Source organism: Phytophthora infestans, genomic scaffold (genome assembly GCF_000142945.1).
Source record: "Phytophthora infestans T30-4 supercont1.18 genomic scaffold, whole genome shotgun sequence".
NCBI classification, from domain to species: Eukaryota; Oomycota; class Peronosporomycetes; order Peronosporales; family Peronosporaceae; genus Phytophthora; species Phytophthora infestans.
Genome location: NW_003303741.1, coordinates 2,141,702 through 2,156,988, shown reverse-complemented (window position 1 = coordinate 2,156,988; position 15,287 = coordinate 2,141,702). Strand labels below are relative to the sequence as shown.

Below are 15,287 nucleotides of genomic sequence, written 5' to 3'. Positions count from 1 at the left end.
AGCTGATAGTATAACCGAGGAGGTGCGCTGCTTTGTGAATGACGATCCGAAGATGCTGCTGACGGATATGTTCAAATACATCGGTGATGTATCGCTGAAGATTCAGCAGTACAATGTCAATAAGTATAAGTCGCTTCTACAAAAAATCATCAATGCTCATGGTATGACAGGTATGGAAATTCCAGGAGAAAATATTGGCAAGACCTACAAGATGTCCGATGTGGAGAGTTGGATTGAAGTGGGGAAGTATGCCAGCTTCTTTGACTTTCACCGCAGTCTTGGTTTTGGTAAGCAAAGGTCTGATTATGGGAAACTGAAACAGCAGCCAAGTACCAGTATTCGGCTTCAATTCTGGTCGATACGATATTAACTTGATTAAGAAGGATTTGTTTGCCGTAATTGGTACCGACAACATTAAATCTGTCATCAAGAACCCCAGCTACATGTGCATTGCTACATCGGACATGAAAATGCTTGATATCACTAACTATGTACCAGCTGGTACCAGCTACGACAAGTATCTTACAACATATCTCGGTGGCTGCAAATGCGATGACAAAATTTGATGTGTCTGTGGTCTTGGTAATGGTCTTTTCCCTTACGAGTACATTACCGCGTTCAATGTTCTAAACCAGACTACTATCCCACCTAAGTCAGCTTTTGATAGCAAGCTCCGTGGAACGGGCATCACGAGCGATGACTACGAACGAGTGAAGTTCGTGTGGGATTACTACGAGATGAAATCGATCAAAGACCTACTGATCTGGTACAATAATCTCGACGTAGTCCCTTTCACCAAAGCTATCAAGGCTCAGCGAGAGCTATTTAAGCGCTTCGATCTGGATATGTTTGCGGATGGAGTGTCCCTACCTGGTCGCTCAGAGAAGGTCATGTATCAGACCTGCTTCAATAATCTCCAATATCCGGATAAGAAACCTGCTAACGCAATCCGATTTCCAGCTAAGCGCATGGCTGGCTACAAGAGTCACGATGCTACGGCAAAACGAAAATTTGGTATGACGCTTGAGCACGTGAATACATTGCTGCAAACGCAAAAGTATCTGTGTAGTCTATGCTTTTGTCAGCTGACTGCTGATACCGCTTCCGCTGATAGAATCAATAGCAATCTTGGGCACACTGATGGTAATATCTTGATCAGCTGCATTTCATGCAGCACCGCTCGAAAAGGTATGTCTCTCAGGGGGTTCAGATACAAGAAACTGCTTGATTTTAACGCAGACAGATTGGTGTTTTTGATTGACAAGGAGGAATCTGAGATTTACGGGAAAATGAAAGCTAACATCGCTGGTGGACCATCAATTATATTCAATAGGTATGCTAAGCGAAACGAGACGAAGATTCGTGGAGGTAAGATCTGCAAGAAAATTATCGGATACGACGCGTGTGCGGCAGTGTGATTAGGGTTGTGTGATTGGCGCTAGTCTACAACTCACACAAGTTCCTGCTGCTAAACCACTCTAATACTGTAGTTTGGACAACGCTTCGGCGGGACTATTTTACCGGTATATATACATGTACTAAAATTTGATTATAATCAATTGTTATGGTGTGCCTTCTTCATTTTCATTATTGTGCCTTTCCAAAGTTTTGGCCAATCTGACCTTAAAGGCTGGTCCTAAGCAAGGGTGGGTAGGGCTAAAGGTGGGATTTAATTGCTAAGCCAGGCCAAAATGATATTTGACCAATAACACTGTTCAATTTTGCCGACTATGATCCAAAAAAACTTATTGTGGAGGCCCTACGTAAGGGCTCCGATTTGCTCTAAAGGGTACCTTTAAACAAATTAAGGGCTGAATGGCCAGTATTTGCCGGCCATTTACCCTTACGTAAGTAGTAGTATCCAGAACATTACGCCGGCAGTTTTTTTACTTTCCGTAATTTACCTGCGAGACCAGTCCTGGAACGTTCTTTCGAGGCAGCTGCTATTTTGACGACGCAACCTCTCGACCAACCTGTGAGCGAAAGCAACGTCTTTTGGATCTTAGGGTAGTCTTAGAACCGCTCGACCACTGAGATCTAACGGACGTTGATTTGACGACGTCCACCTTATAGCGAGAGCCTAGGGCGCTTCGGGACCGTGCGACGGACAACATTCAAACTATATAGATAAAAGCAATACGCTGGCAGATTTTTACCTTAAGGATTAGTTGGGACAAGCGCGACGTGGCGTTTTATCATTGGCTGAATATCTATGTCACACGCCTTCTTTTCCGCTTAAGTACGCCAGAAATTCTCGCTTGAGGAATGATGGTGAAGCTTGTCTGTGCGATCGTTGGTGTGCTTTCCCTGTGGACATCGACGTGAGCCAGCTGGTGGGAGACTTGAAGGAGGTGATTAAGGCGAAGAAGCCGAATGACTTCAAAGATGTTGATGCAGACAAGCTGCATCTCTTCCTGGCAAAGAAAGACGGCGCCTGGCTGAAGTCGAAGGATCCTGCCGTGATTGCTATGCGGAGTGGTGTTATTCCCGAGAAAGTAAAGGCACTGCTGGACGTGGAAATGGATCCAGCAGACGAGATTGGTGACTTGTTTGGTGATGCTCCGACGAAGAGGACGATCCACGTGCTGGTGGTGGTTCCGGAGCAAGCACAAGGACAACCGGGATTGTGGCTCGTTACTGGGTCCGTCGATAACGCGTTGAACACGAAAGGGATTCGCTGCAGACTGTACCGGCTGGCAGGATTGTATCTTGGATACTACGACCCTGCGCGTCGCGCTGGGGACAAGGATAGCGCACTGTGGTACGAAGGCAAGACTCTGTGCATCCACAGTTTGTTCGAGACAAGTACGTGCTTCTCGTCATTTTAGTATTGCTTGCTTTGACTGACATTTTGTTTGATACTTCTACGTAGAAGAGAATGCTCTGCTGTTCGAAAACGCATTACAGGATGATTCGATCACATCAATGTCGCCACTTAATGGCCACACTGTTTCGACAAATGTTGCCCCTGTATCTCGGGAGTTAAGCGAGCTTCAGCGCATATTCAGAAGACACTATGTCCCAGAGGATACCGAATCTCCTCAAGCCACAATGATCTGTCTCTCGTCTAATACCTCCAAGACCTCGATCATTGACGTGGTGTCTGACGAATTCAAGTACCAGCGTATCAAGAGCGAGGTGTGGTTCGATTCGGTGGGGAAGGCACAGAGTTGCCGATTGATGTCCAGAGACCATTGTGTGAAATGTACAAGCTACAATAAGTATGCGAACGATCCAAGCAATCGTCTTGCTCTTTCTGCAGAAATGCACGAGTGGTTTGATGCTCGGTCGTTTGCTGTGCCGACGATAAAAATTTCTGTCGAGTCCACGTCTGAAAGATTCGTAATTGGCAACAGATACCAGGTACGAGTCTTTTGAGCACGAGCTGAACAATCCTTTTTGTTTAACATTATTTGCGATGCCATAGGTCAATTTGGTTGTGCGCGCGCTTAATGCTAACTTCGCAAAACTCGTCGCGCTGCGTTTGAAAGAAGGCTTTGTTTTGTCTGATGATGGCATGGAGATGCAAACATCCGTCTATGTACTGAACAAGAAGGTGTTTTGCGAGTGCATGGAGTGGAAACGCAAAGAGACAGAGAAGAAGTGGAGAGCTCACTATGACATGGCGCCTGCTGTAGACTGACAGCACCACTCGCCGTAGCGTATGCGCATTGAGTTTAAACTATTTCATTTAATACGTGCGTTACCCGGAAAATATCTTCTACTGAAGTAAATAAGGGCCTTCTTTCATTGATAATTCGATTTTTCGCAGCGTCTCTGGTATGTAGGTTTTTACACTTACTATTTGTATTGTACCGATCGCAAGAGCATCATACTGAAGTCAAGACTAACATGAGCGTCTAGAACCGGCAAATGCACAGGCTTAGGTCAATGAGCCCGACTTGCGGTTGAAGGCAATAGCGAGGAGACAGTCTCATCCGATTGAAAACAAATAATAAGTTTGAGGTTCCAGGTTTGTCAAAAAAATAAATTAGTTTTGATCCTGATAAATATAAAGTTAGTAATATACAAAAAATGGCGTACTCACCTCAGCAATACCTCGCTAACAAAGAGCGCATTACGGCTGCGCAGAAGCGCTACTATCAGCGCACACGAGTTACGACGATAAGAACAGAGAGCAGATCCGTGTTCGCAAGCGCAAGCCCAAAACCGAACTTATTGATGACAAAGCCGAACCTAACAACGAAACCGAACTTAATTAATTATTTTTTTTCTCAAATAAAAAGTAAATCCGAATATAGTCGCTTAAAACCTCCAAAAAGGTATACCGGTAACCCAAATATTTGAATTAATTAATTTCAGAATCTTTTGTAATGACTAAGATGTTTGTTCCCTGACAACCAGCGTTTGTGTCTTGGATCTGAATGGCCTGCGGAACATCACGTTCGGTTAGACGACTTACATCAGCAATTAGGACACGGTTAGTTAGCGACCAAGTCTGATAGTCAAGAAGTCCATTCACGAGCTCAGGGGTCAGATCACCATTAATCGAGCCAATTTTAGCGACCTCATTAGTGAACTGATGGAAGTCATAATCGTGGCTGATATCAAAGCACTGAGTCGAACCGATACGGACATTGAAGTTGCGAATGCTCGAACCAGGCTGAAGAGTCCAAGGAGCGCTATCAAATGGACTCTGAAATTGCTGAACAGCAGCAGTGGCAAAGTTTCCAGTTTGCTCGGCAAAGGGGAGAAGGATAACATACTTCGCATTCTTGACAGATGCGGATAGCTGTAGATCGAAAGAAGCATTAAGCTGAGTCGATTGCTTGCCAATACCTGCGCGCTGGTAAAACCACTGTGCATAACAGTCGTTATAGCGGACCTTTTTTACTGGCTTCGAGATGATAGCCTGAGGGTTCTCCAAATGAACAAACGGGACATACAGTCTAGAACTCGTGAAAGGCATGTACGTACCATCAATTGTAGGCTCAAGCGCATTGACGACCGCACCCCAAGAAACAGCAATGGATCCAGTACCACTAAGAACACTGTACATAGGGGCTGGAGAAGTCGCAGAAGCAACCAGTACTGAACAGGTATTACCACTTGATAGAGTAGTACTCGATAACGTCATTCTAGTAGAACTATCAATATCAATAGCAGCAGTACCCTGATTAACGCGGAAACGAAGACGGATTTGAGGGTTAGCCATAAGATCAAGCTCTTTGAAGATCGGATGTAAATCAACGAGTTTGATTTTGAGCATGTTATTCCATGTACCCATAATAGCACCAGCTGTGCCAGCACCTACTACGAACGCACCACGTCCAAGCTGATTAGCAATGGTAGTGGTAGCAGATGCGCCACCCGTAGACGGCCATGTATTAGATGAGTCAGCGCCAGCGTTTGGTGGATTTGAAAGAAGGCGTTTAGCAAAACCATCATTTGCTACTGAAGCCGGCGTTAAAGGTCGTTGAAATTGGCATATTATTCGAATACCCGTCTCCATTGGGAGAGGGATTGGAAGAACCACTGTACTTGGTTGATTGAGCAGCATCCGGATACAGGAAAGATTCAGCACCATGCTTCTCAACATACTGAGGACTATATCCAGTCTGAGCACGAATATTGTTCCAGAAAAGCTTATAGTCAGCCATAGAAACAATAGTCTTGCCATTTAGCTCCAAGGACATCGAATCGATGACGTTCCAGTTTCCACACTTCAGCGAAACGCAAAAACGGTTAGCTGCAGCCGTAGCAAGAGTAGCATGAGTGTTTTTCATCGATACCTTGTATGGTAGCATAATGTAGGCATCGCGAAGCGAAGCGAATCCTTCACTTCCATTAAGTAGCATCGATAGTAATAACACCGTTTTGGTATGAGCCCTGGTTAAGATCGATAACGAAAGGCACGTGCTTGCCAGAGGAGACTTTAATCTCCAGATCACTCTTGAGCGAGCTCTGGTAAAGATATTGGTCGGAAAGTTGTGTTTCAGACATCGTTTTGATTCTATATGGCATGTAATATATTTTATCAAAAATAATTATTATGGAACTCGTCAAACCTATTACATCCGATCATGATCTAATTGAACTTGCCAAGCGTATTGGGGTTCATCTCGATGCTATCTTTGAGTCAAATGAGATCACAAAGCCGCTTCCGAAGAAAGGATCATATCTGGTTCTACTTAGATCGCCTAATCTCGATGTAGGACACTGGCAGGCTGTCCATGATGGAGAATTCTTTGATTCAATGGGGGAAGCGGCACCTACGAAGTATGGCATCGGGCGATACAATCCCACACAATATCAAGGCACTTATGGCGATTATTGTGGTCCGTTTTGCATGCTATGGCTATATTGCAAACAAAAAATAAGATGAATCTATTGAATCGATTCAAAGATCTGAATTTGTCAATTCTGTATTAAATATGTTTCAGGAAATATAGCAATAATGTATCGCGAATTGACAATTTCCAGCGATGTTCCAGCTCCCAAGCTGACTAAAGCCCTCAAGACAGGTAAGCTAAGTCTTACAGCTGATCAACTCAAGGGTTCAGGCTCTGTTATCCATCTCCACCCAGCTTCGTATGAGAAAGCACTAAAGGCACGCAAGGCGGATCGTGGGGTTAGACTTGACATTACCAAGCATGAGATCAAGAAAGGCTACAAGAAGCTCCAAGGAGGATCCATTTGGAGTAAAATCAAATCAGGGTTATCGACAGCATTCAAATTCGTAAAAGATAGCGGTTTCCTGAGCAAGGGTCTGGATGCGGCAGTGCCTGCTATTGCTACAGCGTTTGAGCCCCTCAAGCAGGAATCCCCGCAAGGGCGGCTATTAAGTCATTGACAGGAGTTGGAGTATATGACTCTGACAGCGATACCCCGGTAGAGTCTCAAGACTCTGCCTACGTCCGAGCCTTGCTCGATGTAGAGAAAGAAGGTGGTCGTATTTCGGTAGCGGATGTTAAGAAGGCGGCGAAAAATGCTCCCGGGTATGCTAAACGTAAGGGGATTCTACCTGATGCAGTCGATGCAGGCGAGAAGTTTCTACTATCAAAAGCAACCAAGCCAGAGCATGAGAACCTGATCCAATCGGTTCGAGGCGAGGTAAAGAGACGCTATGGTGTAGGAGTCCCTAAGAAACCAGCTAAAGGTTCGCCCGAAATGAAGGCTAAGATGGCTGCACTCCGTGCTAAACGTAAGAAAGCAATGATTGCTGGCTCTTTTCGATTAAATTAGTTCCACCCTATTCTGCGGATTGGGAGAAAAACATCATTGAATGCTTATTTTTTTGGCCTCAGCAACAACATGATCGAGACAGAAGTATCACGGAACTTAACCTTTTGATCGTTTTGATTATAGATACTGATCGTAATAGACGTTCTCGCGCCGTTATGACAGTTCATCCAAGCATACTGGCTCGGCTTATAGCTGATTAGTTGTCCAACTTCAGCATCACCACGGTCAAACGCACTAAGGATATCACCAGAGGCAACATACTCGTTTTTGATTAGGTCGCATCGAACGATGTAGCTCGAGGTTGGGTGAATCTGAGGAATGATATTTGACAGCTTGAGCACTTGAAACCGTTGCAGACGCTGAAGGATACGTACCAGCAGTCAATCCTACTACTTTACCAAAAGAGGCGTTATCAATGATGATGCGAGGGACACGCGTTGTTGTTGACAAACCAGTACCACCTGACGAATAAAGACCACTTGCTGGTCGTGTCCAAGTGCCACCAGCTGTAGGAAGTGTCGTTGGAGTAGCGCTAAAATCGAATTGAGCAGCATAATACACACTGTTTTCCGTAAGTTGAATATAGAAAACGTTCTCACCAGATGGATTAATTAAATACGCTCCAGCATTTACGAGAGCCGTCTGAATGCTTCGATTAATATCGATATAGCTGTAAAGTCCATCAGGGAGGATAACAGATACAGTGGATGTGGTTCCAGCTGTCGGAACCTCGATTTTGAAGGAGTTATTCAGGAGCTGAGTTGCATCGATGTTGTATTCAGAGTTATACATCGAAATCGATTGAACCGCGCATACCACATCCTTAAAATCGGCAGCACTACCAGGAAAGCTGTATTTCCATGTGCTGTTATAATTGTCTTGAACGAGGTTAGTGGAATCGAGTTTAACAAAACTTGCCATGGTATATGTATATTGATTCACCCAAAAAAAATATTCTAAAGTTATTGCTCAATATCTATCGGTCGATCAAAGTTGTATCTGATTTGACCTTAGACTGAATCCACGAACAGCATCTGTCCTTTGCGCTCCGTGGCTTTATTGTAGCAATAGACGATTGATCGTTCATTAACGCCTTTGATGTTAAAATCCTTTACAACCATCTGTAAATCACGCTTCGAATTCGCTTTTAGAATCGCTACGTACTCTGAATTCAACCGAATCATCTTATCAGTGGCAAAGTAGCTGTGGCTTAGGAATATGGTTGAGAGTTTAAAGTGTCGCCCGCGTGTATAGTAATGAGAGAAGATATTCTTCTGAAGTAGTTTATCATTGCTATAGTCATCGATGATAACAAGCTCCGGTTTGTTAGAGCTTAATGGAGTATGACGCACCTGATCTACTTTAGGAGGGCTATCTGGGTCAGCAAATGTGATGAATCCTTCCAACTTTTCCCGGAGATACTCATAAAGCTCCTGATGGGGATTACGAGCAATGATAGTTAGATGAGCAAATACGTGAGGAGAATGCACATACAAGGATTGTTCTTTCCTGAAAAGCTTGGACCGAGCACAACCATTCTAAACAAAGCTTTCATATCCAATGCGGGGATATCACCCATCGAAGCAGACTTGAATTTTTTCGGAATCGAAGCCCCGAAGTCAGGAATAGCACTCATGACTAAAATCGTTTGATCTATATAGGATTAAACAAAATGAGTTCCGGTTTTTCATATCCACAGCCTACATTTCAATCATCCATTTATAATCCTTCATTCTATCTTTCGTTAGACTCGAGTGGTTATCTATCATACGATTATGCGCAGACACTATATTTGAGCAAGGATGATTACAGGATGGGCTACCTTAGCGGAGTAATAGCGGGAACTGCTTCGTACAGCAAAACTTTAATTCTCGATTCGTCCGGCAATATCAGCGGAATTAATAGCTTTGGAGCTTCTACTATTACTGGAACGCTACAAACCGGATCCCAACCAAATATAACGTCTCTCGGCTCTTTATCAGGTCTTACGATCGGTGGAAATTTATCGTTCAGTGGGTCATCGCGCTCGATATCGATAACAGGCACTTCAAGCTACATCGATTGTCGAGAATATCGCCAGAACGGGACTATATACGATTTGGGCCTTCTTGAATACATAAACGGAGTTAGTTTTGGTACCGCAACGCCAAATAAATTCCTATTATGCGACTCAAGCTCGAATATCGGAGGCCTAAGTTCGGTAACGGCTACTACTCTGACCTGCACGAACTTGCGCCAGGGCTCGACGTATTATGACCTATCAAGCTTTTACTAATCTATTCCGACTTCCCTCTCGCTCAATAATCTGTCAACGAGTGGGGATATCAGCTGCTCCGGCGTTATCAATGGGTTTTTAGCGTATGGAAACCAATCAGCTATAACAACAGTAGGATCGCTGACAGAGCTTGGGATCAACTCTACAGCAACGAATGAATATTTCTCGATCACTGGTAGTGGATTGGACTTTCTTGATGGTTCTTACACACGAATGATGACTCTAACCGGGTCGAATACGACTCCTGTTCAATTCCAGATCCAAGTCCACAATGGCAATCGATCAACCACAGCGAACGCGTCATGGATCGGGAACATCACAAACAACGACCTCAGATTTGGGGTCAATAACTCGACGTCGATGATTCTAACTACCACAGGTCGTCTTGGTCTTGGTACTACAAGTCCTTCAGCTCCGCTGCACGTCCCTGGCAGCAACAGTTTTGTATTTGGAGCAGGCGGAACGACAGTGTATCGCCTCAGAACAGATAGTGGAGCTACAGAATCCGCTCTTGGCCCGATCACATATTCAGTAGCGGGTATATTCGGAGGATACATTGCCTGTACAGCCATGGCGATGACGTCGGATCGACGCCTTAAAAAGAATATTCAATCATGCCCAATTGATCGTGTGAAGCGGCTCTACGATAGCTGTGAGGTCAAGCTCTATGACTGGATCGAGTCGGAAAACAAGCCTGGACAAGAAATCGGTCTCATAGCTCAGGATTTGGTCTCAGCCCATCTAACTGATTTGATATCGATCTTTTACAGAGATGATATTGAAGGGGGAGAAGACCCAAGCCTTGAACCAGCTAAGCAACAGCTCAACGTTGATTACAGTCGAATATCGGCTTATAATATGAAGATGATTCAGCATCTTTTGGGTGAGATAGATAAATTAAAAGATCGTTTGGCTAATATAGAGTCATGAGGATTGAGCGCTGGGAGTTAAGCCCTTTGAAGAGCAAGAAGTATCGAGTATGGGTACGTCTTGATACGGGAAAGTTGCGCAAGGTTGATTTCGGGGCTCGTGGATACGCCCAATATCGGGATCAAACGCCTCTGAAAGCTTTTAGTCATCTTGATCATAATGATGAGGAGAGACGTCATCGATACTACCTTAGACACAAAGTTGATTACTTAAAACCATCAGCGGATTTCTATGCTAAGAAGTTTCTTTGGTAATAATATTCAAGAAATGGGTTGCGTACCAAGCAAAGATCTTAAATCGAATTTAACTGCTGATGAACCTACTCAGGCAATTGCTTCTACATTCATGCGCGCTGATCAGATCGTAGCTCTCGGAGATAGTGCATTCGTTCCTATCAGAGATGCGAAGACGGGGGAAGATGCTATCATGGAAATACATGTTGGAGAGAAAAAAATTAGTATATATCGCGGAATGGCGAATAAAGCTGTTAGATCTGGTATTGCTTAGACAGCAAACGTCTTTACAGACTTCGTTTTTTTTTTAGTTGAGTATGCCCATACTTTCCCTTCTTCCGTCTGGGTTGACGCATCCGTTTTCTTGAGCGTCTTGTCAAGATCCGTTGCCCAAACAGCTGCCTGGGTCTTTTGAGGGCGGTCATGGATGATAAGATTTTTCATGATGGCTTTTAGCTCTGCGACGTTGAGATCAGCGTTGTCGCCATATCTACCACCTGAGCTGGAAATAATTCGGGGATTGAAAAAGAACATCTCTATATCAATTGGACGATAATATCCTTGAACTCAGAATCCGAAATTAAACGATTGGAGTACATATCCACACTAAGCGATTTCAGTTGCTTGATGATTGAAGCTACACCACTACAACGTGCCTTCATCTCCTTGGAAGGATTATCATTGCCTAATTCAAGCTCTCCTTTCAGCTTGTCATATTCAGCTCTTAGAGAGTCTAACGGATCCTCAAGGTGGTCATGGAAGTTATACTGAAGATTTGTAATCGCAAAGATCTCTTTGAGCAGTTTTCTATCATCGATACTGAGCTTGTCATATGAAGCTTGATCGATATGATTCTTATACACAAGAGTTCGGATCATTGATTGTAGACTATCACTGATTTGACATTTGGGTCCGCATTTTCGGCGATTGGGTTAAACAATCACAAGGGTTTTGTTATCAAGATCAGGAATTCTGATATACTTACTACCCAGCTGACGGTAGATGTATGCCGATGGAGTGGCCAAACCTTGAATCTCATTGAGGTTGTATGTTCTCCCGCGACGGACAACTCCTTCAAGCGGGGCGACGCCAGCACCTCTTAACCCACGACCCTGAAGATTCCTCTTAACCCCTGACCCCACTCGATCAACCATGTTATTCACAGTTTAACGACCCGTACGCTCGTCTTGTCGATCACTGAATTTATCAACCTCGGTGTAGTTTTTAGCATCGGAGTAGCTTTTAGCCTTGATTTGATAGACAGCCTTGGTCGCTTTCATGGCAGCGGTTGCCGCCTTCAACGCTGATCTTGCGGATTTTGAGTTATTACCCTTTACTGTTCGCTTCGCCTCATCGTATTTCCTCTGAGCTTCGCCATACTTTTGGAATGCGGCTTCTGACTCATCGTGGAGTTTTTGCAAAGTGTCATCGCGATATTGAGTACCCTCTGAGGATTTGATTCGAGCTGATGTATCTGTCGATTTTGTATTGTCGAGGATCGCTCGATTCAATAGCTGAAGATTAACTTTGAGATTTTTTTTTTCACTGCTGGATCATCATTCTCATAGACGTATCGCTCTATGTCTTCAAACCCGGTCATCAGGCTATTGAAAGTATCCATCCATCTAATGGTTTTCATAAGATCGTTGAAAACCTTGCCAGAAACCGATTTGTTTTCGTGGTTTCTAATGTAAAATGGTTTTGCTGCGGTAGGATCACTAAGCTTTCACACCACTTTTGGTATCTACTATTGGTTTCAGTCTAAAGGGAATTCGAACTCCTTCAGATGCTATTTTGCTGTAGTAGTCCATGAGAATCTTCTTCGCATCGTTATCAGCATTAGTTAGAGAACTATTCATATCTTCATCAATACCAATCTTAATTCCATGCCGAGCCTCACCATCGCGTGGCTCAAAGGCTTTTGCAAGTTTGGTGGTGTCTTCGTTAGTAAATATATCGATATCGCCACGATCTTTGACTAAATCAATAAATTCTTGGAATGTAGATCTCCAATCGACTTTTTTAGTAATCGCTGGCTTGACTCTTTCACTATCAATACCAAATACACTAATTGATGAACCATCAATCCACACGTATCCAGTTCTATCCACCTGAGATGTTTTACTCATGCTCTTGAGGATAGGAATGATTTTCTTTTTCAAACCAGCCGACTCAAGCACTGCTTTATTCTTGAAAATAGACCAAAGCAATCGATTCCTACTATCAACTTGATCTAATGAGATTGAAGTCGATGTGTCAAACTCGAAGCTGTCTTCAAGACGTTGTCTTGAACGGAATGCATCATCACCTTCACTTGAATCGGCGATTTTTCGTTTTCTCGTCAGTGAAACGTGATAAAGAGGGTCTTTAAGTCTCATATAACTGCTCTCATCGATTGATTTACTTTCGCCATCATACCAGATGTCCCTAATCTTCTCCTCTGTAGCCACCCAGTCAATCGATTGATAAGTCTTACTCTTTCTACCCGTTTTGGCTGCAATTAATGACCCCTTTACCAAGAAAGTATCTATTGTCATCCTTACCAGTTTTACGCTTAATTGGCTTAATTCGAAGCGCTACCCAATTAGGATTGGCGGTAAACAATTTCTTAATCCATGATCGCGCCTCCACTTGATCTTCGGTATCCATGTTTTTCATGTTTTTCATGTTTGTTTCAGCATCTAACATTTTTGGAGTATTGTCGATTCCAACATCAGCTGTTCGCTGTGTGTTATCGATACCAACATCAGATGTTTGAGGTCTCGCTTAAATATTTCTATCAGTTTGATTAACACGATCAGTATTAATTGAGCTATCTACCATCTGCACGCCGCTATCAACTCCAACATCGATCATTACAGGGCGAACATTTGGAGTTGAGCTGTCGCTCAGACGTGAGGCGAAGCCGTCAGTCTGTGACTCCACCTGGGGTGTTGAGACCTCAGGGTTTGTTTGGGAGTATCCATCAATCAGTGTTTTTTTTAATGACTCAGCAGACTCGGATGAGTCGGTCTGAGTTGATTCTGTTGATTTCTTTGGGACTGTAGTAACCCCATTCGTGATATCACTTGCCCATGACGTTCCTGCATACATCTGACGCTTAGTGTTGGATTGTCGAACGCGGCGCTGAGCTCTTTCAAGAAGCTCCTGCCGTTTTTGCTCTCTCTGAGCGAGCGATGTAAAAGAAGGAAACATTTTATTGCTATATCAAACGAATCATAAAAAAATGAGTAGTGTTAAATACCCTTACCACAAACTCGGCATAACTGAGTCATGTCTAAATGATTGATAATTATGACAGATACTATTCCTCTCGTTTAGGAGATTTAGATAGCGATCCTTAATGCAATGGAATGGAACTCCAAATATTGCTTCCAACTCATGTCGATACTTTCGATTTACTACTGTTTTACGAAAGTTTGCTGATGCATCGAGATTTATCAACTCATTCTTGACTCTACTCACCTCTTGAATGACCCACAGCTTTCGACGTAGCGTAGCAAGCTCACGTTGATTTTTTAAACAGTTGGGGCACATATTTATAATAAGGGTTTATATATATGTCAAGTCAGATATTTCAATAATCTAATTAAAAATAGTAAATATACTATAAATGAGTCAAAGCTTACAGAGGATTGCTCTAATATATTTTTTACACAAAGCTAATTATGACTCATTTGTGTTTTTTTTTGCCCAGTACTCTTTTTCTAGCATCGACTTCCGATTCTTATTTATCAATCGGAGATTATCTTGAGGTTCCCAGGAATCAGGCTCATTACCAAGCCATTTGATCAGATATTTGTACTTCCCAGACCGTGTCGTCTTATGATCCAAGATCTTCTCAGCCTCAAGAATATCGCCACGATTAATAACAGCATCTGTAGTCTCTGTGTGAACCATTTTAAGATCATTTGGCGCCTTGTAGAGGGTATGACCATTTCTTGAACGGATTTGGACTCGGTAGCCATCAATTCCAACGATTATATAGACTGCTTTGCTCCATCGGGCAGCTTCTTTATCAAATGTCTGCTTTTTGAGACGGTACAATACGCTTGATCCGACGTCAAACTCCTTCTCAATTCTATCGGCTACCACCTGATTATGACTTAGATCTGCATTCATTACTTTGCCTTTTGCCTCATTTGGAGTCATACCAATCGAACGGTGAAACGTGGTATTGTAGTTTTTAATAACATCAGTGATAAGCTTTTGCGTAATTCTCTTGGGGGACATTTTAGTTAGTCTCTGTTTCAACGTTCTGTTGAATCGTTCAATTTTTCCCATAGTTCCATGATCACCTGGCTCATTGTTGTAGTGCTCAATTGTCTTGGATTTAAAGAGCTCTTGGGCCTGTAAGTTCATAAACTCACTACCATTATCACTTGTTAGGATATCAACTTTGTGGAGACGAACAAACGCTTTAAGCGCTTCTAACACAATTGCTGCCGTCTTGTTTCGTAAGAGCTTTGCGTACCCCAGCCTTGAGTTGATGTTGATAGCAGTCAAAATTGGCCGTTTCTCCCAAAACGCAAGATCAATTTGCCACGAGTTGGGGTTATGCGAGGCTATTTTGAAACCATTGAATCTCTTCTTTTGCTCCTGAAATCGTTGAATATCGGGCTGACTCCCATACCAATCCTTTA

At 43.2% G+C, this 15,287-nt stretch overlaps 4 protein-coding genes and 1 pseudogene across 4 annotated transcripts; 3 read left to right on the top strand and 2 right to left on the bottom strand.

Annotated features, from left to right (window-relative positions):
• Nucleotides 1-2,268: 2,268 nt before the first annotated feature.
• Nucleotides 2,269-3,713, top strand: PITG_10587 (annotated as a pseudogene; the record flags this gene model as incomplete).
• A 596-nt stretch (nucleotides 3,714-4,309) lies between these two features.
• On the bottom strand, nucleotides 4,310-5,768 carry PITG_10586 (uncharacterized protein; the record flags this gene model as incomplete). The annotated part of the gene is made up of 3 exons (XM_002902307.1): nucleotides 4,310-4,789; nucleotides 4,847-5,274; nucleotides 5,417-5,768. 3 exons carry the CDS (start codon nucleotides 5,766-5,768, stop codon nucleotides 4,310-4,312), a joined length of 1,260 nt encoding a protein of 419 aa, XP_002902353.1.
• Nucleotides 5,769-6,013: 245 nt separating this feature from the next.
• PITG_10585 (uncharacterized protein) lies at nucleotides 6,014-7,206 on the top strand (the record flags this gene model as incomplete). The annotated part of the gene is made up of 4 exons (XM_002902306.1): nucleotides 6,014-6,299; nucleotides 6,414-6,742; nucleotides 6,808-6,852; nucleotides 6,901-7,206. The coding sequence occupies 4 exons, from the start codon at nucleotides 6,014-6,016 to the stop codon at nucleotides 7,204-7,206; spliced, it is 966 nt and encodes a 321-aa protein (XP_002902352.1).
• A 962-nt stretch (nucleotides 7,207-8,168) lies between these two features.
• On the bottom strand, nucleotides 8,169-8,842 carry PITG_10584 (uncharacterized protein; the record flags this gene model as incomplete). Its single annotated transcript, XM_002902305.1, has 3 exons — nucleotides 8,169-8,174; nucleotides 8,223-8,710; nucleotides 8,782-8,842. 3 exons carry the CDS (start codon nucleotides 8,840-8,842, stop codon nucleotides 8,169-8,171), a joined length of 555 nt encoding a protein of 184 aa, XP_002902351.1.
• Nucleotides 8,843-9,841: 999 nt separating this feature from the next.
• PITG_10583 (uncharacterized protein) lies at nucleotides 9,842-10,411 on the top strand (the record flags this gene model as incomplete). The annotated part of the gene is made up of 1 exon (XM_002902304.1): nucleotides 9,842-10,411. One exon carries the CDS (start codon nucleotides 9,842-9,844, stop codon nucleotides 10,409-10,411), a length of 570 nt encoding a protein of 189 aa, XP_002902350.1.
• Nucleotides 10,412-15,287: the final 4,876 nt, after the last annotated feature.